We start from the raw sequence: 21,743 nt of genomic DNA, 5'->3' as shown, positions 1-21,743 counted from the left end.
GGTGGGTTGCTTCCTTGGTTCTGCCCTGAGTGGATTGTGGCCTTCGTTCTGCCCTGGGTGGGTTGCTTCCATGGTTCTGCCCTGGGTGCCTTGCTTTAATGCTTCTGCCCTGGGTGTGTTGCTTCCTTGGTTCTGCCATGGGTGGATTGCTTCCTTGGTTCTGCCCTAGGTGGGTTGCAGTGCTTAATTTGAGCCGGTGTTTTCCGGTGCTCGGCACCAGCACTTAATTGTCAGCCCCGCTGCTTGTGACAGCCTGCCACAAGGTGGCGCTGTCTAGCCAATTTAGAGATAACCATAACAACTGTTAATTATCAATGCTGTATTCATTCAAAATGACTACTACCTGTCACACTTGTAGGAGTGTGACTGTTAGTAGTTTTGTTGTTACTATCATTTGCAGCATAGCAGGACAATGTGTGGTGGAATCTGCGGTCCCCTCCTGACGAGAGCCCGGCACTTCTTATTTTACAAATTAAGCACTGTGTAGATGGGATACAGCCCTTGCACAGGGGCTGCAGTGCTAAGTGTGTGTGTGGGGTTGGGGGGGGTCCCCTAACAAATAAATTCCAGCTCTGACTTTAATAACTGTCTTTGTGGTCAAACAATTTGTTTATATCCAATGATCTGTCCTTAGGCCCTGAGGGCTACAGAAGCGATGCTGCGGGGGGCAGCAAGCAGCGCAGTTGGCCCAATCGCTAGGGGTAGACCCGCAACTGGAGGTCGGTCTCAGCTGCCATGCGGTGAGCCGGCGCGGCTTTACCCGGGTGGCGTGGCTCCCTGCTCTCCGCGATGTGCGCGAGTGGGCCAGCCATTGGTGCGCCGGCTTCCTTGCCGGAGTCCCTGGGTTCTTGCTTGCGAGTGCACATGATCCCAGTGGTGCCAGGGTTACGGTTCCTCCAACCGCAAGGGACACAGTTCGGCGGATCAGCTGTTTGCCAGGGGCCTTGCGGTGCAGTCCTGTGGGGTGGCCAGTTGGAGGGCCGCGGGCCTGCTGCCTAAGAGCCCTTACCCCTGTCGCTCGGGGAAGGTCAGTTGCGTAGCCCTCCCCGGGTGGCCTGCTGTGCTCCTCGTTCGGGCGGGCAACACTGGGGGGCTGTGCACCACCGCTCAGGACTCGACGGTGAGTCGCTGGGGTGACTCCATGTGCAGATCCCCTCCCCACCTCGGCCTTCTCCATCCCGGGAGGCCCCATCGTTCAACTAAGGGGCAATGCAGCCTGGTCCTTTCGTGGGGGTGGAGCGGTACCACATGCGGCAGGGTGTGTGGTGCGCAAGTGTCCGAAACCCTTGGGTGAGTTATTGGGACATGGCGGGGAGCTATTGGTGGGCCTTTGAACTCTTGTGTAGTCTGCACGGGGACTCGGGTGAGTTGTGAGCATTGGGACATGTGTTTATCTCTTACTATGAGCTCCTCAGAAAGGTATAGCTTTGTCCAGATTCAAGGGAACACCCAGTATAAGGCAAAAAAATAGCCTTTCAGGCTTAGAGTGCCAGATAATTTATGCCAAAAAAGGAAGCAAGGAACTCTGGGTAGTTCCCAAGCAACCCCACTCCACGCTTTTATGAAATAGATGCTAACTTGATATGTTACTTTGTCATTATGTAAGCTCATTTAAATGTGTGTATATTACATATTAGATCAAATGCCAAACGTAAAACAACACATTGACAAAGGCAATGCTTGCTTTCTGCCAGGGCCAAACTAATGAAAAAACCTGATGACAGTTAAACAATATGGTGGAGAGGGTAAATAGCCTTTATTTTGGAACCATGACACTTATGATACAGCCAATTGAAAAGCCAGTAGTTACAATTCTTCACATTGTAATTCCTCTTTCTTATTTTTCAAAGCAAGTGATTGTCTACTACCTACATTTCCAGTAATATGCAGCGTACCTAAGTCACAATAATATAAAAGAAAAAAATAAATGGAAGCAACTGCTTACTTAGACTTTTTTCAAATAACATCAAAAGTTGTTTGACAATTCAAAATGTGCAGTACAGCACAGTTCTCCACAGAGTATTGTTAGCAGACATCAGAGGTTCAATATTTATTTCAGGTTTATTTACAGCCATTCTGAATTGCTTTGCTAGGAAACAAGATGTGGATTCCTTAAAGGTGTCCCTACCGTATTTTTTGACAGATGGAGGGCTGCATTTTCATTCTTGTATTAAATGTATACATTTCAACTACACATGGAATTCTGAGAATGCAGTGTTTATTTTATGAAGGGTGAAGTTTAACTGCATCTTTCTAAGTCCCACGCCTCTGAATGGTGAATCAAGGAGGGCAATGCCATTTGTTTTACCACATTACATGTTCAAACCTCGAAATATGTGTACTTATCTCTTGCTCAAATTTTGCCAGGTTATTATACTTGGCAAAAATCGTGCAGGGAAAATCCTTTTTGGTGGGGTAATTTCCATACCTTATCTAGCTTGTTATTTGTCAGATGATATGAGTTATTTACAGTGTTATTACTGATATGTTCTTTTTTCCAGATCTCACTAAAAAGATGGCTGCAGAGTCAAAGGTAGTGTGTGACCTTGTCGATAGCCTTTTAGCTCAGCCATCAATTTTGGAGGCAATAAGCCAAACTCTAGATGTACCAAGGAATCCTCAGACCCATGTTAGGTCCAATCAAACCTTTTCAGGAAGTAGTAATGCCAATACTAACAGTCTAAGCATATCTAGATCAAACTACAATACACGATACAGAAACAGAGGACAAGACGTGGACGAAGAAGTAAGACACGTTTTTTCGAGAGGAAGGTGTTCTTCAAACCCAATGGAATCTGCTAAGTCAGCCCAAGAACAGTCAGAAACACGTGTGCAAAGTTCTGTGACGCAATCGCCAATATTTCACTTTACACGCAACTTTGGAAGACAGAATGGTGAAAGGATGCAACAGCCAAAATATACTCGGAGGTTAGATTACATATGATATACTATTTCATTGCCTTCATTGTCTCCCAAATAATTTTGTTCAAATAAATTTCACTATGAGTTTCACTTTAAATTGGGTGTGTGGCCTACAAACCACCGGGGTGGTGGATGCTCTCCTTCCTCAGACCCAGAATCTCTCACTTGCCAAATGTAGAGTTTCTTGTTGTGTCAGTGATAATTTACCAAAAGAGCTTACTTGAGAGGAGCACATTTGGCAAAAATGCAATGGGGTGCTATGCAATAGTTACCGTACAGCATGTTTTTGTTTTATTTGAAATAAACACTTGAATTTGTGGATTCTTATTAATTTCTTTTAAATATATACACTCATATGTACACACACACACAAATAGTGTATATATATTATATATATTAGTGTATATATCTATATATATGTACATCTCTCTATATATATATATATATATCTCTCTCGATATATATATATATATCTCTCGACATATCTCTCTCTCTCTCTCTCTCTCTCTCTCTCTCTCTATATATATATATATATATATATATATCAAAGCTCCAAGTTGCCCCCTGGGCATAGATGCACTCCACACCAGGTAGCAGTGAGCCATTTATTGGTAAAGAACAGCAACAGCATGCCAATTCGAAATTCCAGCTTCTTGTCGTCGATTTGCCTGACGCGTTTCAGTGCCTTTAGCACTTTCCTCAGAGGCTCGACAGTCTTGCAGGCACAGCGGAACCACAGCCATTAAGTACACAGTTCCCGCCCTCTGATGGGCTGCTCCGTTGAGCAGCGTGGCCTTATGGGTCATGTAGTCCGCAAATGAAATCCCAAATGGGAGCCTGAATTGTTTGCTGGTGGAAAAAGTTTAAAGCCCTCAGATGAGCCTCAGCATGCCTTATTGTTCATTAATCCACACCCGATGTCCCACAGAGCAGCTCCGTGAGATACGAAGCTCGTGGCCCCCAGTTTTAACAGGGTGGTGCATCTATCACGGCTGGGCTGCCGCGAAAAAATCAAAGCTCCAAGTTGCCCCCTAGGCATAGATGCACTCCACACCAGGTAGCAGTGAGCCATTTATTGGTAAAGAACAGCAACGGCATGCCAATTCGAAATTCCAGCTTCTTGTCGTCGATTTGCCTGACGCGTTTCAGTGCCTTTAGCACTTTCCTCAGAGGCTTGACAGTCTTGCAGGCACAGCGGAACCACAGCCATTAAGTACACAGTTCCCGCCCTCTGATGGGCTGCTCCGTTGAGCAGCGTGGCCTTATGGGTCATGTAGTCCGCAAATGAAATCCCAAATGGGAGCCTGAATTGTTTGCTGGTGGAAAAAGTTTAAAGCCCTCAGATGAGCCTCAGCCAATAAATGGCTCACTGCTACCTGGTGTGGAGTGCATCTATGCCTAGGGGGCAACTTGGAGCTTTGATATATATATATATATATATATATATATATATATATATATATATATATTCACACACAGGTTGTCCTCAAGGAGTTGCCTCTTATGAAGGGGTTACAGCACAAAACACCGCTGGCAGTTCAGTTCCCAGCCTAGCACAAGCTCCCCGTGTGGCGTGCCATACGCGTTTCGAGCAGAGTTGCTGCTCTTCCTCAGTGGCTGCACGACAAATGAAGCAGATTGATTTCAAACTAAATTTATTCAAAGTAGATAAGTCCCGCCCAAATGGGCGTCAACCACAGCATTCTGGTCTTAGTAGTTCAAAAGGACTAGTAGTTTGTCACCATGTGGACTCACTGCCTCCGTTCGTTTAAAATGTCAAACCCGTTTGGGTGAGAAGTCTTGAAATCTGTGCTGGAACCCTCGCCAATATATGCCAGCGGCTGAGGCCCCCTCCGTTCATAAACGTGCCCGTGAATCCAAGCACGCAAGACCCGCTAAAGAAGCTGTAGGGCTTCTCCGCGGACGGACGAGCCGCTTTATTATTCACACACAGGTTGTCCTCAAGGAGTTGCCTCTTACGAATGGGTTACAGCACAAAACACCGCTGGCAGTTCAGTTCCCAGCCTAGCACAAGCTCCCCATGTGGCGTGCCATACGCGTTTCGAGCAGAATTGATGCTCTTCCTCAGTGGCTGCACTATATATATACAGGAACTTCGTCACACCATTCAAGCTTGCAGAAAGGACGAAGCGGACCCAGTCGAATCAGTGCATATATATTTAATCAAAAAGTGTGTCGTGCACCGCCATGACGCGTATCGGCCTCAGAAAGGCCTTGATCACATGACCAAGATATATATCCAAGCACAGTTCTCCACTTTGGTAGGAGCCCCCGTCCCTGCAGGGCGGCCTCGTTTGAACAGGCAAGGAGTCTCCTGTCCTTTAAAACCACAACACAGGAAGAGATAACCTTTCAAAGGAAATGCTGCCTCTGTGTACTTGAATAAAGCTGCTGTTTTACGGACTTGAATCATCGATATCTCTTCCTGTGTTGTGATATTTATATATATATGTCTATATATATATCCCCACAGATTTCTCCGATTTGGGGCCGCACTCCACATCAGGTTAGTCACAGACTATTTATTTTAAAAACACACAGTTTTTCATCCCGGTTATCGAGTCCTTGGCCTTACGTACGTTTCGAAGCATTTGCACTTCTCGTCAGAGGCCCGTAGCAGAGAATCATTTTCTTGCAGCTACTTCTCCATTCCGCATGTCTTCATTCTTCAATTGTCCTCCGGTGTGCCTGTATTGATCTTCTCCATGCATGCTGGGAGGTGTAGTTAACTAATGCACTTTTTCGCCCTTTGGTGGGTTGATTTCTGCTGTTTCTTCCAGGACACATTGTTTTACAGCCCTCCGGTGAGCCCCAGCACACACCCCTGCATGTTTAAAACTACAGTCCTGATGTTCCCATCCAGAGAGGATTCTTTACCTCCCTCGCGGACCCTTCTTTGGTCTTTGAGCGGTGCGTCCATGCATGGCGAAGATATATATATATATATATATATAGAGAGAGAGAGAGAGAGAGAGAGAGAGAGAGAGAGAGAGAGAGAGAGAGAGAGAGGGAGAGATAATGAGCACAGTCCCAAGAACTCCCCAAAAATGGTTTACTCAATAAACAGGCACCCTGATTAGGCTAGAGGTGGTGCAACAGTTCTAAAAATAAGATCTTAAACTTGTTATTTTATGCTTTTATGAACGCTTTGCTCTTTCAGGACCATTGTGCCAATCAAATGTTCTTTTTTTCTGATCTAATGAGAGTTTTTTCTTGGTACTTCACAGAAACTGGTTCTTGAATTGTGATATAGTACAAAGTGTAGAATTATATTCAATTTCTAAATATATAATTGACATCTGGACATGGCTTTGCATTTCAGGCATTTTCGTGGGCCTCCTACATTCACAAAGGAAGTAATTCTTTTATCTGGTCCTCAAGATGAGAGTGTGGTGAAGCAAGGAACAAAGCAATTTCTTTATGAGAGTGGACATATCATCACAACATTTGAGTTTAACAAATTATGGACTAACTATGAGGTGCAGGACCAACTCCGTGTGGCTTTTAGCCCCAAAATTGACAATATTGAGTAAGACAATTTTCATTTCGCTTATTTTTATGCAATACTATTTTGAAAATATCAGCAAGTTGTATATGGAATTGTTATCTATTTCCACTTAATTAGGTAACAGTCTTGCATTTAATCTATTTTGTAAATCAAAGCCATATACTTTCAATGTATTAAGAGATTTTTGGTTATGTGTATGGCAAATAACATATGGATACAAAGAAATTTAAGAAGTAATGAGTGTCAATGGTCAGATAGACAGGAGGAAGAAACTCACTGCAGGTGTCAATTTTTTACACGGATAACAATAGTTAATGGAGTGATATTCTTAAAAGGAGGAGTACAAATAATTTAATACTTGTGCTAGTGATCTAAAATATAGATGCGTATCTTCACTACATTCAGATCTGGAGGACTCGGGACCACTGACGTGAATGAAAAGCATAGCACATTGTACAATCAATATAGTGACAATTAGAATGCTGAAAGATAATCAGTTCCATCTGTTCCATTCTTATCCACAGCGCTACCTCCCATCCAATATATAGATGGTGTTTGAAACTGTGGGGCATATTTTTAAAGTTTAGGAGTTGGGTAGTGCCGCAAGTCATTTTGCTGCACTGCCCTACCCCAATTCGAAAGGGCAGGAAATGACCCGTATTTGCAAGAAACAGTGCATTTCATGTCCTTTCAGCCCACGCCGGCACACAATTTACAGCTATAAACCAACGCAGGCACCCTCGCATCATGGTGCAAGGGTGTCTGCGTTATTAGCGTGATTGTTTTTCGTGCAGAAAGGGGCACTTTCCTGGATAAAAACAATCATTAGAGGCATTTTCCTTGTTCTATGTTTGCTGCAGAATGCAGCACACATGCAAAGTGGAAAAAATGAGAAATGTAAACATTTCTCCTCATTACGCATGCTCTAGAGAATGTACTGCCTCTTTGACACAAAGTAAGGCAAGTCAGCAACTTGCGCTTCTTTGCTTTACTCCATATCAACGAAGCCATGAAAATCCATGTAAAGTGGCTTCTAATGGTCTCATAGAACTAGATCTGAACATGGCGCCTCTGTAAGGTCACAAAAGTGATGCTCCGGCAGCGCAGTTGTGCCGCAAGGGACTTATAAATAAGACCCCGTGTCTCTAATTGGCAAAGACATGCACCATGTCTAAGCAGGAACCACAATCCTATTAAGGGTATCTCGGATACACACTAAAAGATTACCTGTGCTCAACCTCTGGTAGCTTGGCAAATCAAAATAGTTATCGTGTACAGTATTTGTGCTACACAACACACAATAACAACAGAAATACTCCACATAGGTTTAGCAAAACAGGCAATAATATTATAAATTAATCTAGAACAAACCAACATAAATTGAAAGAGTAGAAGTGGAGTTATGAATTTATAAAGAATAAAAAGAGGACTAGTCTTTACAAGCAATATGCACTAATTTGGGTTATCTGGTCACGCTGGACTGGGGCAAAGTCAACAGTTCAGGCCGACGTGATAGATCAGAGACCAGGGACAAGAGCCAAGCAGGTCCAGTGAACATAGTACTTTGATCCTAGGTGCAACAGCGCGATGCGGAGCGCAGGGAAGCGGCATGTTGATTCCCAAAGGGTGGCGATGCGTCGGTTCCGAAGACGAAGTGCCAAAAACTAGATGCGTTGGTTTTGAGTGCGATGTTCCGAACATCAGTTTGCACAGCCGTTGCATTGGTTCTGAAGCAATGTGCCGATTCAACTCCTGTCACAGTTACGATGCATCAGGTTCTGCTTCATACAAGCAATGGATGCATTGTTTCTCTGGAGCAAGTATCTGGGTCCACTTCCAATGGACCAGGCACAGGAGCAAGATTATAGACTTTGATATCGCTGAGTCGCAAGCAACAGGAGGAAATCAAATAAGCACTTGGAGAACACTTTGGTCGCAAGGCAGAGTCCAGCTGTCACTCGGCAGGGCCAGTGAGCATCAGGCAGAAGGGCAGCACAGCAGAAAAGCAGGTTTTCAAGATCAGTAGTCCAGAATAGTGACAGTCCTTGAAGCCTCACAGCAGTTCTTCTGACAGAGTTTTGTTACAGGTCTATGGGCTACCTAGGACCCATCTTAGGGGGGACATATTTGTAATAAAAGGGAAATTTAAGGCTTTGATTTTACATGTCAAGTCGGAGTGGCAGGAAACAGCACACACAAGTCCTGCAGTGGCAGGCCTAAGACAGGTCTGATAGGCTACTTGAGTGGGTTGCACAATCAGTGCTATAGGCCCACTAGCAGCATTTAATTTGCAGGCCCTGGGTATATGGAATACCATTTTACAATGCACCTACAAGTACATTAAAAATACCAATTGTGGATAAACCAGGTTTATGGCAGAAGCACAGGCCCATTTAAGCACTGGTCAGCAGTGGTCAGAGTCCTAAGTCCAACAAACACAATAATTAAAAAGTGGATGTAAATAAGCAAAAAGTCTGGGGGAAGACCACTCTAAGGCTGACAGGTATAACAGTTTGTCAGCATTGATAAAAGTTGGTCAGCTTATTGACAAACAGGTTTAATTTTTCCTTCATGGATGATATTCTGAGTGATGCAGATTGAACATTTGTGATATTTTGAGATATGTTGAAATGTATAATTTTAAAGTTCATGTGTAGTTAAACTAACACGCCACTTTATGTTTTTATAGCATAAAACTTCTGATGCCATGCCATAACAAATTAGTGCAGCCATTGCTAATGGACAAACAGAGTCTGTCAGGTCTTATAATCTCAAAACTCTTCAAACAGAAATCAGTCTATTTACAACCATCAAGGCAAATTCTTCAACTTCCTGATTCACAGGTGACTGTAAGTAATACTTGCATAAAGTATGCTCTGTGGTTTCTTTTGAAAGGTATAGGAAACAGGTCTATTAATACATGTGCATGCATTTTCATATTCCCATAATATTTTTCATATTGCATCTTCTTTCTAGTGCAGTTAGATAAAAACATTTTTTTATAGCGTAGCAATATCTATCTAAAGCCGGAAGTAAAATACTGTACTAGGGGGCAGATGTAGGTAACTTCAATTTAGCGAGTCCTTAATAGCGATTTCTACCGAATCGCTATTAAGGACTCACTAAATGGAATGTAGGTAGGAATCGCTAAAATATTAGCGATTCCTTAACTTTCCTCAATAACGAATCGGTAATTGAGATTCGTTATTAAGGAATACCTACCCATTCATTCCTACGGGCTAGGAGGCCCATAGGACTGAATAAGAAGATTTTCACTATTAGCGATACGGTATTACCGAATCTGTAATAGCGGGAGCTATTTCAAGGGTGCCAGTGTGTCCAAATGACACCCTGTTGCACCCCTGAAACTTGCATGTCTGCACATGTGGCGCACATACATGCCCCAAGGGCATGGATGTGTGCCACATAGCACATTTTAAAAAGCAAAAAAGTGCTTTTTCAAAGGAAATCGCTACTTACCACCAACTTGAAGTTGGTGGTAATTAGCGATTCCTTAAGGCTGAAGTGCACTATTTTTAGTGCTACGTACATTGCATTTTCGGAATCGATATTTCCGATTCCTTAAATGCAAGAGCAAAATAAGTAATCGCTATTATGCGATTCCTTATTTTGCAAGTAGGTTTCAACTTACCTACATTGCATTCGGTAACACAGAAATTCTGCTGATTTATGCGTTACCGCTCAGTATTTGGCCACCTACATCTGGCCCTATGTTGTTACCGAAAATAAAAAGGAGGAACATTACTTAATATTTAGATAGGAATATACAACTTTACTTTATAACATAATTCAATATGATCCACTTTGTTTTAATTTGGGCATTAAACTGTATAGTCCAATATTTAACTCTATTCATATAGCTATGTATCACCAGCCTATGCGGTTCTCTCTTACTCTATATGGAGTGACTGCCAACAAATGTGAACAAGTGATTGCCTAGACGGAGTTTGTGAGTGAGTTATTGTCTGTATGTGTGTATAAGATGCAGAGGTGAATTTATTTTTATTTATTTATTTAAAGAGTTTTATATAGCGCGAACGTGACCCTTGGGTATCAGAGCACTTAACAATTACATGAGGTAGGTTAACGATACAATTTGAATAGCAGGACAATTTACAGTGATATGAGGTAGATTAGGTATGCAGCTATACAGTATTAGCAAATAAATATACAGTGACAAGATTAGGTTACCGTGTGATGTCAGGAATCACATATATATAGTTATTTCCCTAATATGTTTAACTTCAATGTTCCAATTAAAGTTATTGGAGCTGCTTATTGCACAAGGTGTAAATTGCAAATGGTAAGTGCCTTCAGCTGAGAGTTGTATTACACATGTAATGTCAGAATTTATATTTGAAAAATATGGAGTTGTGCTATGGATGATCTTGTAGGCAGTTTAAATCACCTTATAGCAGTAGGATTTGTGTTTGGTAAGCTGCCAGTGAACACTGGAAATGCTTGTGTGATGCTGTCCTCAAGGAGTAGGTCTTGCCTGGCTACTACACACTGGCTATTTATAAATTGTTTGATTACTAGCATTTCTTGGATATCTTCATCAAGATTCATTTGATGTGCCATTGATGTTTTTATAGGATAAAGGCATAGATGAAAAAACGGAGATGGTGATGTGGCTGGAAAGTGAAGAACCTTTCAGCAATAATTCTGCTGAAACAGAATACCTGAGTAGTTCAGATCCATTGAAAGTCGACAACATTACAACAAATCCAATTTCTGCGAACACGACAGAAGAACATACAATTCAGATTTCGCCCTCTCCCACTGTCATTAGCGAAGGATTTGATGACCATTATCGGTACTGCTTTTCTCAACCCAGATATTCAATTATAAATTTGCTTGTTTTTTAAATATTGTCATATAATTTCGAAAGTATTTGGCTTTCATAAAAAAAGTTATTCTCTTGCAAGTTTTGTCATGACCAGGCCAGTAATGCAGGACCACGAAGAACTGTTTTCCCTGCTATTTCCCGTGATGTAAGGCTATTGGATCATGCAGTTAATGTACAATGCATCTGAAGTGGTCAAATACTTTAAAGAAAAAAAAATCTGTATATCAAGGCAGGTAATGGTATGTACAGCAGTCACTTAAATTATGCAGGAATACAACAATGTAAAATGTACAATCCCAAGCAGTAGTTGTGCGGCATAATGTAGTGTGGTGGCCATGGCATCTTAGCATGAGACAGAATTACAAAATTCTCAATTTAAAAGATGTAAAACCAAATGTCTAGGTGCCTAGTAGTCAATATGGAGTACCACAGATATGTACTTCTGAAGTATAACACCCTTGGCGTGTGGCACGGCGCTAGTAGTTTGTTCTTGTTTTACATATTGTAGGAATCTTAACTGTATGCTGCCACTAACCCATGTTCTGTCTATTAAAATGCATTGATGGTAAAATTGTAATCTGCACTACTATGCTAAATAAATGTGGAGGGCAAAGACAAGACTGGCAATTTCTACAAGTCTAAAGTAATTGGCTTACACAATTAAGCATAATTAATCATTAAACATACTCAGGTTGGTTACAAGATCATACCTAGTGTGAACAAATTAGATAATGAGTTCTCTAGTGATGATTGTTGCTTAATTTGGTAAAACGTTAGTAATGCAAACCTAGGAACATGTATATGTAGTCACAAACAACCCAATTCACAGAGTCGGGCCATTTGCGTCCTCCAAAATGCTTTTATAGAATGGCAATTTGCGTTCTGTTATTCTGTATTAGGAAGGGGCATGAGGAGGGCATCCCTTCCTATTACGAAATTAGAATGGTATGTACAAATGTTTTGCGACTGAAATACGGTTGCAAAAACATTAGCACTGGCCTGCTCTTAAAAACTGAAACTTCCAAGTTTCATTTATTTCTTTTTTAAACTCATCATGTTTTCCTTCAAGGAAAATGGGCTGCGTTTAGGCACAAAAAATAGTTTCTTTATTTGAATGCAATCACAGACATGGTTGTCTGCTGACCCCAGCAGGCCACCATCCCTGTGATGGCAACGATTCCTAATGGGCTGCAAATTGCGACCTACCTCAACCCACTACAAACCAGTGATTAAACTCAAAAGACGTCCATTTAGGAATAGCGATTTCCTAATTGTGATTCACAGCAAATCGCAATTATGAAATGGCTATTTCTAACTTTCATGCATGTAGCCCTATAAGTCATGTATAAGGTTGACTTGTAACAGGAAGCAATAGGATGATACATTGGTTGTGTTTTTTTAACATAGTAATAGTTGACAATATTCTTCCTGTTTTAGATGTTACACTGAACTGTTGGTTGATAATGTGCACATCCCTGACGATGAAGAGTTTGATACCTCAAATATCAATATTGCTGAACAAAATGAGGCACACGAAAGGTAATTTTATAAGGTTTAATTCCGAATATATACGTTTAATTTTGAACTGATACATTTGATAGCTTAGCTTTATTTCCTGTATTTCAGTGAGAGCGATGACATAACTTTGAAGGATCTACTATCAAACCTTGCTTTACAAATTGACTCTGAAAAGACATCCAAGTTCAACATAAATCGGCGAAATATTTGGGATGGAGCACGTCGTGGCTTCCTTCGCAAAACCTATAAAGCAATCAACCGTATATCTGTTATGTTTACTGATTCCTCTGGTAACTCTGAAGGAGCTGTTGATTTTGGTGGTCCAACACGGGAATTTTTGCGATTGTTAATGCATTATTTACAACACAGCAAACTCTTTGAGGGACCCGAAAACAGCAAGACACTCAGTTGTGATGCCCAAGGTACCGTAAATTTATTATGTTCCAACCTTCCTAAACTGCTCAAATTCTAGAGGAGGGAAAGAATAATTATTTGAAGTGTAAATAATGTTTATATAGTATTACTTACTGACTCCTTCAAAGTTTGTTTGATACCACTGATCAGACATTCTCAAAGAATTTTAACTAAAAGTGGAATAGTGAAGGGAATACTGCACTATACTATTCATTTATGCAAAAAGAGCAGACTGGTTTCAATTTCACCCACTGAATATATCCCTTGCAGCCTGTAAAACAACCTTGATAGCATGTACTCCATTATATATTTTATGTTTGCTTTGCATTAAATGAGGGGCTAAGGTTTTCCTGCTGTAGTTACTGTTATCAATTTAGAGAAAATTCCCCTGACAAGTACTTCAAATAATGGCTAACTTTAGAGATTCTGCATTAGGTAATCTTAGTTGATGCTCTGGTGCAGCAGTGTGTATGAAATAATCACCCAAACTGTACAGATGCATCCTGCTTAGGCCCGAATATCAAAGGAAATAAACCACTGCGTGGGTTAGTTTGATACATGAGACTTCAGACACTGGTTGGGTTATAACGGTAGGAGTTCTTGTACGTAGAAATTAAAGTCTTCCAGTCCATTGTAGATGCAGATCTTAAAAAAAAAAGTTCTTAAGATAGACTTTTTCCTCCACTGGAGCCCATCAAGACATCTTGTAGGAGTGTTGAGAAAGCAGAACTTTTTGGGTACAGCAACTTAATTATGGTTAAGTTCGGATTATGCTGCCGCTTAAAGAAAGAAACATCTGGAAGGTCCAAAAATGGCATGTAATATTCTATTCCTGGTTAAACACACTGTTGTAAATCTCTTTGGGCAGGAATGAGTTGTACCTTTTAATCAGGTACTACATATATAAGCACGATGTGGAGACAATTAAACTGGGTTATTAAGACATGTCCCCAACAATCATCCTCCAAGGAATATAACTTTGCCAGCTTTCATCCCTTATTGTGCCTGGTGATGTTGGGTTCCTTGGTGAGGGAGAGCATGGGTTGGGTGTCATCAGCGTAGGAGACGATGTTGAACTCATGGTTTCGGATGATGCTTGCGAGGGGGGCCATGTAGACTTTGAAGATGGTGGGGCTGAGGCAGGATCCTTGGGGTACTCCGCACCTGGTCTTGGTCGGTTCTGAAAGGAAAGAAAGAAGTCTTATTCTCTGTGTTCTGCCCATGAGGAATGAGCGTATCCAGTCTAAGGCCTTTCCTTGGTTGCCGGCGTCGTGGAGTCTGGTAGTTAGTGTGCATTGGGAGACAGTGTCTAACGCTGCGGATAGGTCCAGGCGGATGAGGGCTGCAGTTTGGTCTTGGTCAAGGAGTGCACGGATGTCATCTGTTGCGGTTTAGAGGGTGGTCTTGGTGATGTGGTTGCTGCGGAATCCAGTTTGGGAGATGTCTAGGATGTTGGTGTCTTGAATGAAGTATGTTAGCTGGGTGTTGATGGCCTTTCCGATGACCTTGGCTGCGAAAGGGATCACCAAGATGGGCCTGAAGTTCTTCCGGTCTGTCGGGTCTGCGGAGGATTTTATTAGGAGGGGGTTGACTTAGGTGCGCTTCGATTTGTCGGTGAATGTGACAGTCACGATGGAGCAGTTGATGGTTCAACGTAGCTCGGATGCGATGGCTGTGGCAGCCCTGTGTAAGATGTGTGGCAGGCAGGGGTCTGAAGGTGCTCCGGAGTGGATGTTCTTCATGTTGTTTATGGTGTCCTCTGTCGTGAGTGGGGTCCAAGTAAGTAGGATCTGTTGGGTGGCATTGCTGGGGGTGGGGGTTGAGGCGGTGCAGAGGTCTTGGCCGTCCAAGTTGTAATAGAGCGTCTTGATCTTGATGTGAAAGAAGGAGCTGAGTCTGTTGCAGAGGTCTTGGGAGTGGTGGGCTTCTGTTGTTTCGCTGTTGGGGTTGGCAAATTCCTGTATGATGGAGAAGAGGTCCTTGGAGTTGTGGGTGTTGGAGAGGATTCTGTCTTGGAGGAAATTCTTCTTTGTGGATTTAATGAGTTGGCGGTATGCCGTGGTGGCTGTTTTGTAGGTGGTGTGTTTTTCCAGAGTATTGCTGTTTCTCCATGTCTTTTCCAGTCGTCGGCAGGCGTGCTTAGATTCTTGGAGTGCTGCGGTGAACCACTTTGCTTTCTTGTTGTGTCGTCTTGTAGTCTTCTGGAGGGGAGCGAGTGTGTTTGTTCAGTTGGCGATCCATTGGTGGAGGTTGCTTGCCACAGTGTTGGCATCTGTCATAGTTAGGGATGTAGTGCAGGTGAAAGCGGAGGTGATGTGTTCTTCTGAGACTTTGCTCCAGATTCTGCATGGGAGGCGATGCGTGTGCTTGTGTGTTGTGGGTTTTCTAAAGGAGAAGTGGATGCAATGGTGGTCAGACCAGAGCAGTTCCGTGATGTGACAGAGGAAGATGCTATTTCCTCCTGCGAAGACAGGGTCAAGTTTGTGTACTGCTGTGTGAGTGGGGGAAGAGACAAGTTGCTTCAGTCCTATGTTGCTGAGGTTCTCAAGGTGGGCGGTGGTGTTGGGGTCGTGGTGGTTATCCAGGTGGAAGTTTAGTTCTCTAAGTAGTATGTAGTCTGTGGAGGCGAGTGCATGGAATGTGATTAGGTCAGCAGTGACATTGGTGAATGGAGCCAGGCAGTCTGTAGGCGAGGGTTCCATGGAGCGTTATTCTGGGGTTGGTCTGGAAGTGGATGTGTTACATGGGGGCGAGGCGTCGTCCAAGTCAGTGGTTGTCATGCGGAGGGAGCTTTTGTGGATGCTGGCGAGTGGGGCGGGTGGAGCGGTCTTTCTTCAGGATCTTGCATTTGATCATTATAGGATGTTAAAAAAAACTCAACCTTCGATAAATTTTGGCATGCGAAACCTGTCAAAAGATAATGGTAGAGAAAAACAGGGAATTTACTGTATCATGCAGATTTTGGTGCTTTAAACACCAAGATCTGCATGCTATTCGCCACAAACTAGCAATAAGTGTTATTTTTCACAACCAATATTTAATGTACCCTGTGGTAAAATTATTTATCAGGTGCGTAAAGTAACGGGTAAACTCGTAATCAGGCCATCTGTCTAAATATCTTAGTCTGTCTTAAATATATTGTGGTCCTGATTTATAAAGGTACTGTTAAGAGTGCGGAGTCTTGTACTCGGGCCGAATTTCCGCACTGTGAACTGTGTAGATTCTGCACAGAGTATGGAGACTGTGTCCCAAGTACAGTGATTAAGCCCCGAGTGCGAAGGCTTCTCCACATATGCCGAGACTCTGCATACTTGACTTTACTGCACGTAAGTACCTTTGTGAATCGGGCCGTGGATTCTTGGATAATATGTTTTCTAGATTTTATGCAATAAATTTAGTTTGAGATGTATAATAAATGTTTATAGATAAGCAGAACACTTTACGTTTAATTTCTTTTTTCTTGTTTAAGGTATGCGAAATGATGACTATTACCTTGCTGGCCAAGCCCTGGCTGTTTCCCTAGTTCACGGGGGGCCTGCTCCAAATTTTGTGTCTCCTGTTTTGTATCGATGTTTAGTTTCTGATGAAAAAAATGTGAATTGCAGTTTGGTAGATGTGGTAGATCCAGATACACGAGACATGTTGCAAGAGGTAAGCAATAGATACTAAACATCTGTGCTGAGGAATCTTTATCAATTTTTCTTATTTGGTTTTCACGTAGTTGAGGGTCTATGAGGCAAAAACATGCAAATGATTTGGGTCTAATTTTGTGGTTAATAGTTACTTATGTATCTTGGATTTATGTATAATTGCCACATGTACTATAAATGAATATGAAAAGAAATTACACTCATCTATTTGATATGGAATTGGGTCAATCCTGAATGTCTATTCCCGTGCCTCCACACCTTTTTAAAGTTTCCAAAGCAACCTCTACGTATTTGCTACTCTCTCAACTGACATGCACAAATCCACATTCTTGCATCAGTGATCAATCAAGAACGTCATACTGTTAACCAAATTTTGATCTATATTTCTTAGTGATACTACCAAATCAAAAGTATGTGATATGTTCTTGATATGTCAGAGTCTTCATATTACAAGAAGACAAAGTTTCAGGCACATAACTACAGTCATACCAACTACCACTTGTAGTTGCCCCATGAGACTCCCCTGGAATTGCTACAGTTTTTCAACACTGACTAATAACATAATAGATGGGGCCTTCCTGACCATGTTTCTGCAAACAATGTGATATAGGAGAGGACCTAAATATCTGTATTCTGGATTAATATACTCATTGCCAAACACTTTCAGGTACATTAGGCCATTTTGCTAGTCATCTTTGTCTAATTCTCTCCCACTCTTTTACAGTTGGTGTTCCATTCGGGGAGAGAGTGTAGCTAGTGTAAAACTACAGTGGCGTTAACTACAGCAGCAGTTGATACTGTTTTAGTCCATTGACTGTTAAACTTTTATAAACATTAAACTTACTGAACAAATATGTTTATTTAGCAGATGGCCAAGACAAAATATTCTGCATCATCATGGTTTAATTACAGTTTTTTTTGTTAAGTTAAAATGTTTTTTGTTTCTATTTAATCAGAATATCATAATCTTAATTTTTCCATAGATAGAGGATGCTTCGTCTCTTGAAACTCTTCAAGGATTGATTCAAAAACACAGCACAATTCTAAGCGTAGCAGGTTGCTTGCGTCCATTAAAATCTCTGAATGACAAAAAAGAACTATTGGAAGATATCATCAATTGGTACATTGTGGGGAGGACTGTTCCTTCACTAGTTAGGTACAGTGCTATTTATGTGCAGATGCATTATAAAACAATATCTTTTTTACTTTGCAATACATGTATGTCCATTTTTAAAAAGTAATTACTGTAAATCACTGTTCACCCTAATGGCATCATACATATTCACACTGTGTGAAATGTCCCAATGACAGAATGTGAAATCAAGCACATCATGGTGCTCAAATATATTTTAAATTTAGTTTGTTTCAGTTTTTTATTGGCATTTTACAATACAACTTGTGCTGTCCTTCCTCCAGGGGGCATAAATAGAAGGCTAACAAAAATTACAGGAATCCCAACATTCCCATAGGTTCAGCCCATGCAACACAAATCAAAATAGAGAAAACAAACAGGAAGAAATAAAACGGTGAAGGCCTTCCCACCTCCCCAACTTCCCCAAATAGAAATTGCACTAAAATTAAGCAACAACTACCTTCCCTTCATAGTCACAATGGGCATCAGCATAAACAGCAGAACGTCAGAGGAATTGGACTTCTCATATTCACGTCTTGGCAGCCCAAAAGGAGTTCTAAAAATGTAACAGATTCAGGGCTTGCATGTGCGTGGGATAGAAAAGTAATGGCAGCCCGGTGAATACAATCTTGATCAGCAGGCCACACATTTCCTCAACGTTTTTGAATGTATCCACCAGGACATTTTAAAAATCAACATATAGGTCTGAAATCATAAATGTAATGGTCACAAATTGTGACTATTGTTTTGCTGCCAATGATTTGTGCATTTGCCCTAATAAGTGTTTATTGAGGCCATTCTCTAATGTGTAAAACAGAATTTGCTATCGGTATCGCAGTGCTTGTTTGCCTCAACCATTTGCTTAGCAAACTCTGTAAGGTGTTCTATCAATCTAACGATTTTTTTTATCCAACTGCAAAAAAATCAATAATTGGATGTTGTCTAGGTAATTCGATGCATACCTAAGAATAGTAAATTTGCAATTGGCTGTATAGGGTTACCTTGACTATATTTTAGTTTTCATCATTCTATATAATATTTTTACAGTTTGTTGAAAAAAATATTTGGAAAGGCAACCCTTTGTACTCCTCATAAAGTAGATGGTTTATGGAGTACAGATTCACCCAGAATTAAGAGTCAAAATCTATTCTTTGACATCTACTGCCACCTCTAGCCCCCTACCTTCCAGTGAACTCCCACGGTTGATGTGAGCGTGAAGCCTGCAGACATCAACAGCTACAAATCACCTTGACCAGGTGCTCTTTTAATCCAATGCATAAAATAACAATTTATTATGCAGGGTTGGCTAGGCCTTGCTAAAAGTCCAAGCACAGTCTCTAAGGTCCCATTCACACACTCCACCGGGTCAACAGTTTAAAGTCAAAAATTGGCATCCAAAAAGCTCCGAAAATGAACTGTTTGCCCTCTAATAATGTACTTGCTGGGTTTGGTTACGTTTTTTTAAGAAAAGCTGCAAGTCGTGTGCTACCTTGCTGCTAGGAATTCATCACAAGACCACAGGAGAAAGAGAATTTGCCTTTGTCAGTGTTTTCCAACAGCTAGCTTCAGATTTTTGTTTTTGGACAGAACTTTTTATGAACAGCTTGAACATAGGGCACTGATGGACCTTTAGATGCATCATAGACATATATTAATTTTATAATAACTTTTACATTATAGTTTGACCAATAGTCTGATTATTTATGGTTAGGTATTCTTTTTTCTTTATTGCAGATTAAAGGAGGGGTTAAAAACTCTGGGAGTACTTCAGGCCATGGAAATTCATAAACAACTTTTTGAAGAGGCATTCATTTGGATGGAGCACGAAATCACCACTGATATCATTAATGGCATGTTTACCATTAAATTCAGTTCAATAGGCAGTAACCATCGGTTACAGGAAGAACACATCATTGCTTACTGGAGAGATTACCTCCAAGATTGTGAAGGCAAGTGAAATTGTTTCATTATGTTATAGCTCAACTATTGATGAGACACATCTGTTGAAAACATAATTTAAACCAGCCTATTATGACAAACATGGTGTCAAAAACTTCCGAATTATACTGTAGAGAAAGAGAGTTAATGAGGGACATACTAACCCGTTTTATTTGCACAGAGTAAAATCTATAATAAGAACAAAAGGACAATGCATCCAAAGTTGTGAAGTCTATGCCTGCTTTATTTCAATCTTTATTTTGCACGATATGTATATTATTAATGTTGTTAAAGCTTAATTGTAGTGTCCTGGGAGTAAAATGGTAGCTACCCCATTAGAATGATGCTTCATGTACTGCATCAAGGAAAAGTAATACAAATCGATATAGAGCATGATTGGGTCTGCTGTGTGGGTCTCTAAAAGAGTAAAGCCTTTGCACAGTGGAGATTGCAGCTACCTCCAGCCCCAAGCCTTTAAGATAAGGTTATTGGCTTATCGGCATTGTTTGTATAAACAGTGGTGTGTGTGTGTCAAGACTCAGAGAGAGTGTCAGATGCAGGTCTACAAACATGGAATACCTATGCTTACTCCATGTTGAACAATGGGAAGACTTCTATTAAAGGGAGAGTAAGGCGAGCAGGATTGTGGAAATGGTAAAATAGTCTGACACCAGATTTTGAAATGTTATCTGTTGTTAACAACAGATAATCTCGAATTGATGAGTTTTTGGTGAAATGAAGCACAGCAAATCATCATTGGTTTTATTATTCACATGTCAACCATTACTGAAGTATTCATTTAGCAGATGAAATACAAAAACAATCACAATCTTTGCTGTAATCACAATTTAACTAGTTTTACTCATATATATATTTTTTCTTTTAGAGCTTGCATGTGAAGCCAAATTAAAGGACATTCTGTGTTTTGTGACTGGCGCTAACACAGTTCCACCACTTGGCTTTAATCCTCAACCATCAATAGAGTTTCTACATGCATGCGATGGACAAGTTGAAATGTCTATGTTTCCAGAGGCAAACACCTGTGGAAATGTGTTGCGCCTCCCCCTTTCAATATCCTATGAGGAATTTAAAACAAACATGGACTTTGGGATACTGAATTCTCCAGGATTTGGACGAGCCTAATGATCATATTGAAATGAGGGGTATAATGTATATATATGACAAAGTAGTTATGGATACAAGGATTGATCATGCTGTTGTCGCGGAAGTTGTGAGTCTTGTGGCAGCTTACGAAATGCAAGGGCTTTAGGCTTCTGTAAAACCACTTGATAGCCACAGGGCAGGTCTCTGTGCCTTGAGAATAGCACATTTCTTTTGTCAATGTTTGTTGTTACAATGATGAATAAAGTTTTTTTCTAAACGATCTATACCAATAAATATACATTGGTTGTCAATAAATAGAAGTTCTTCAGATTGACGGAGTTCTTGGTTTCATGTTTTTAGTGTGTCTTGTGTCAGACCCTGTTTTGGTGGCCACTGGGCAAGCAGTGGCAATTGGGCCTGAGGCCTGTGGTAATGTACCTCTGATGTAAAGGGGTACAGTGAACCTTTGGCTGTGCAAACTGGGCTATGTACAATCCCTATAACACTTCACTCTCAATTGTAGCAATGGCAAGCAGTTGCAGGCTTCTCAGTGAGGTAGTGTGAGGGTATGTAAACTCAGAAGTCATCTATTGGCCTGCAAAGCAGCAACTGATCGTCTAACCCATACCTTTACTTTGCTTATGAAAAATGCTTAACTGAATGATT

General features: G+C 41.2%; 1 protein-coding gene across 3 annotated transcripts; it reads left to right on the top strand.

Annotated features, from left to right (window-relative positions):
- Positions 1–2,502: 2,502 nt before the first annotated feature.
- On the top strand, positions 2,503–21,326 carry LOC146865808 (uncharacterized). Of its 3 annotated transcripts, XM_085632670.1 has the most exons (10): positions 2,503–2,928; positions 6,266–6,472; positions 9,141–9,300; positions 11,068–11,288; positions 12,759–12,860; positions 12,948–13,261; positions 16,723–16,904; positions 17,887–18,059; positions 19,770–19,984; positions 20,860–21,326. In XM_085632670.1, exons 1-10 carry the CDS (start codon positions 2,516–2,518, stop codon positions 21,114–21,116), a joined length of 2,244 nt encoding a protein of 747 aa, XP_085488796.1. In that variant the 5' UTR covers positions 2,503–2,515; the 3' UTR covers positions 21,117–21,326. The 3 variants fall into 3 exon arrangements, with proteins under 3 accessions (XP_085488796.1, XP_085488798.1, XP_085488797.1); XM_085632672.1 differs by lacking the exon at positions 19,770–19,984 and having other exon boundaries at positions 20,860–21,001; XM_085632671.1 differs by lacking the exon at positions 20,860–21,326 and having other exon boundaries at positions 19,770–19,992.
- The last annotated feature ends 417 nt before the right edge of the window (positions 21,327–21,743 follow it).

This window comes from Triturus cristatus, chromosome 2_1, assembly GCF_964204655.1.
Source record: "Triturus cristatus chromosome 2_1, aTriCri1.1, whole genome shotgun sequence".
NCBI lineage: Eukaryota > Metazoa > Chordata > Amphibia > Caudata > Salamandridae > Triturus > Triturus cristatus.
This window is presented reverse-complemented; position numbering and strand designations above follow the sequence as displayed.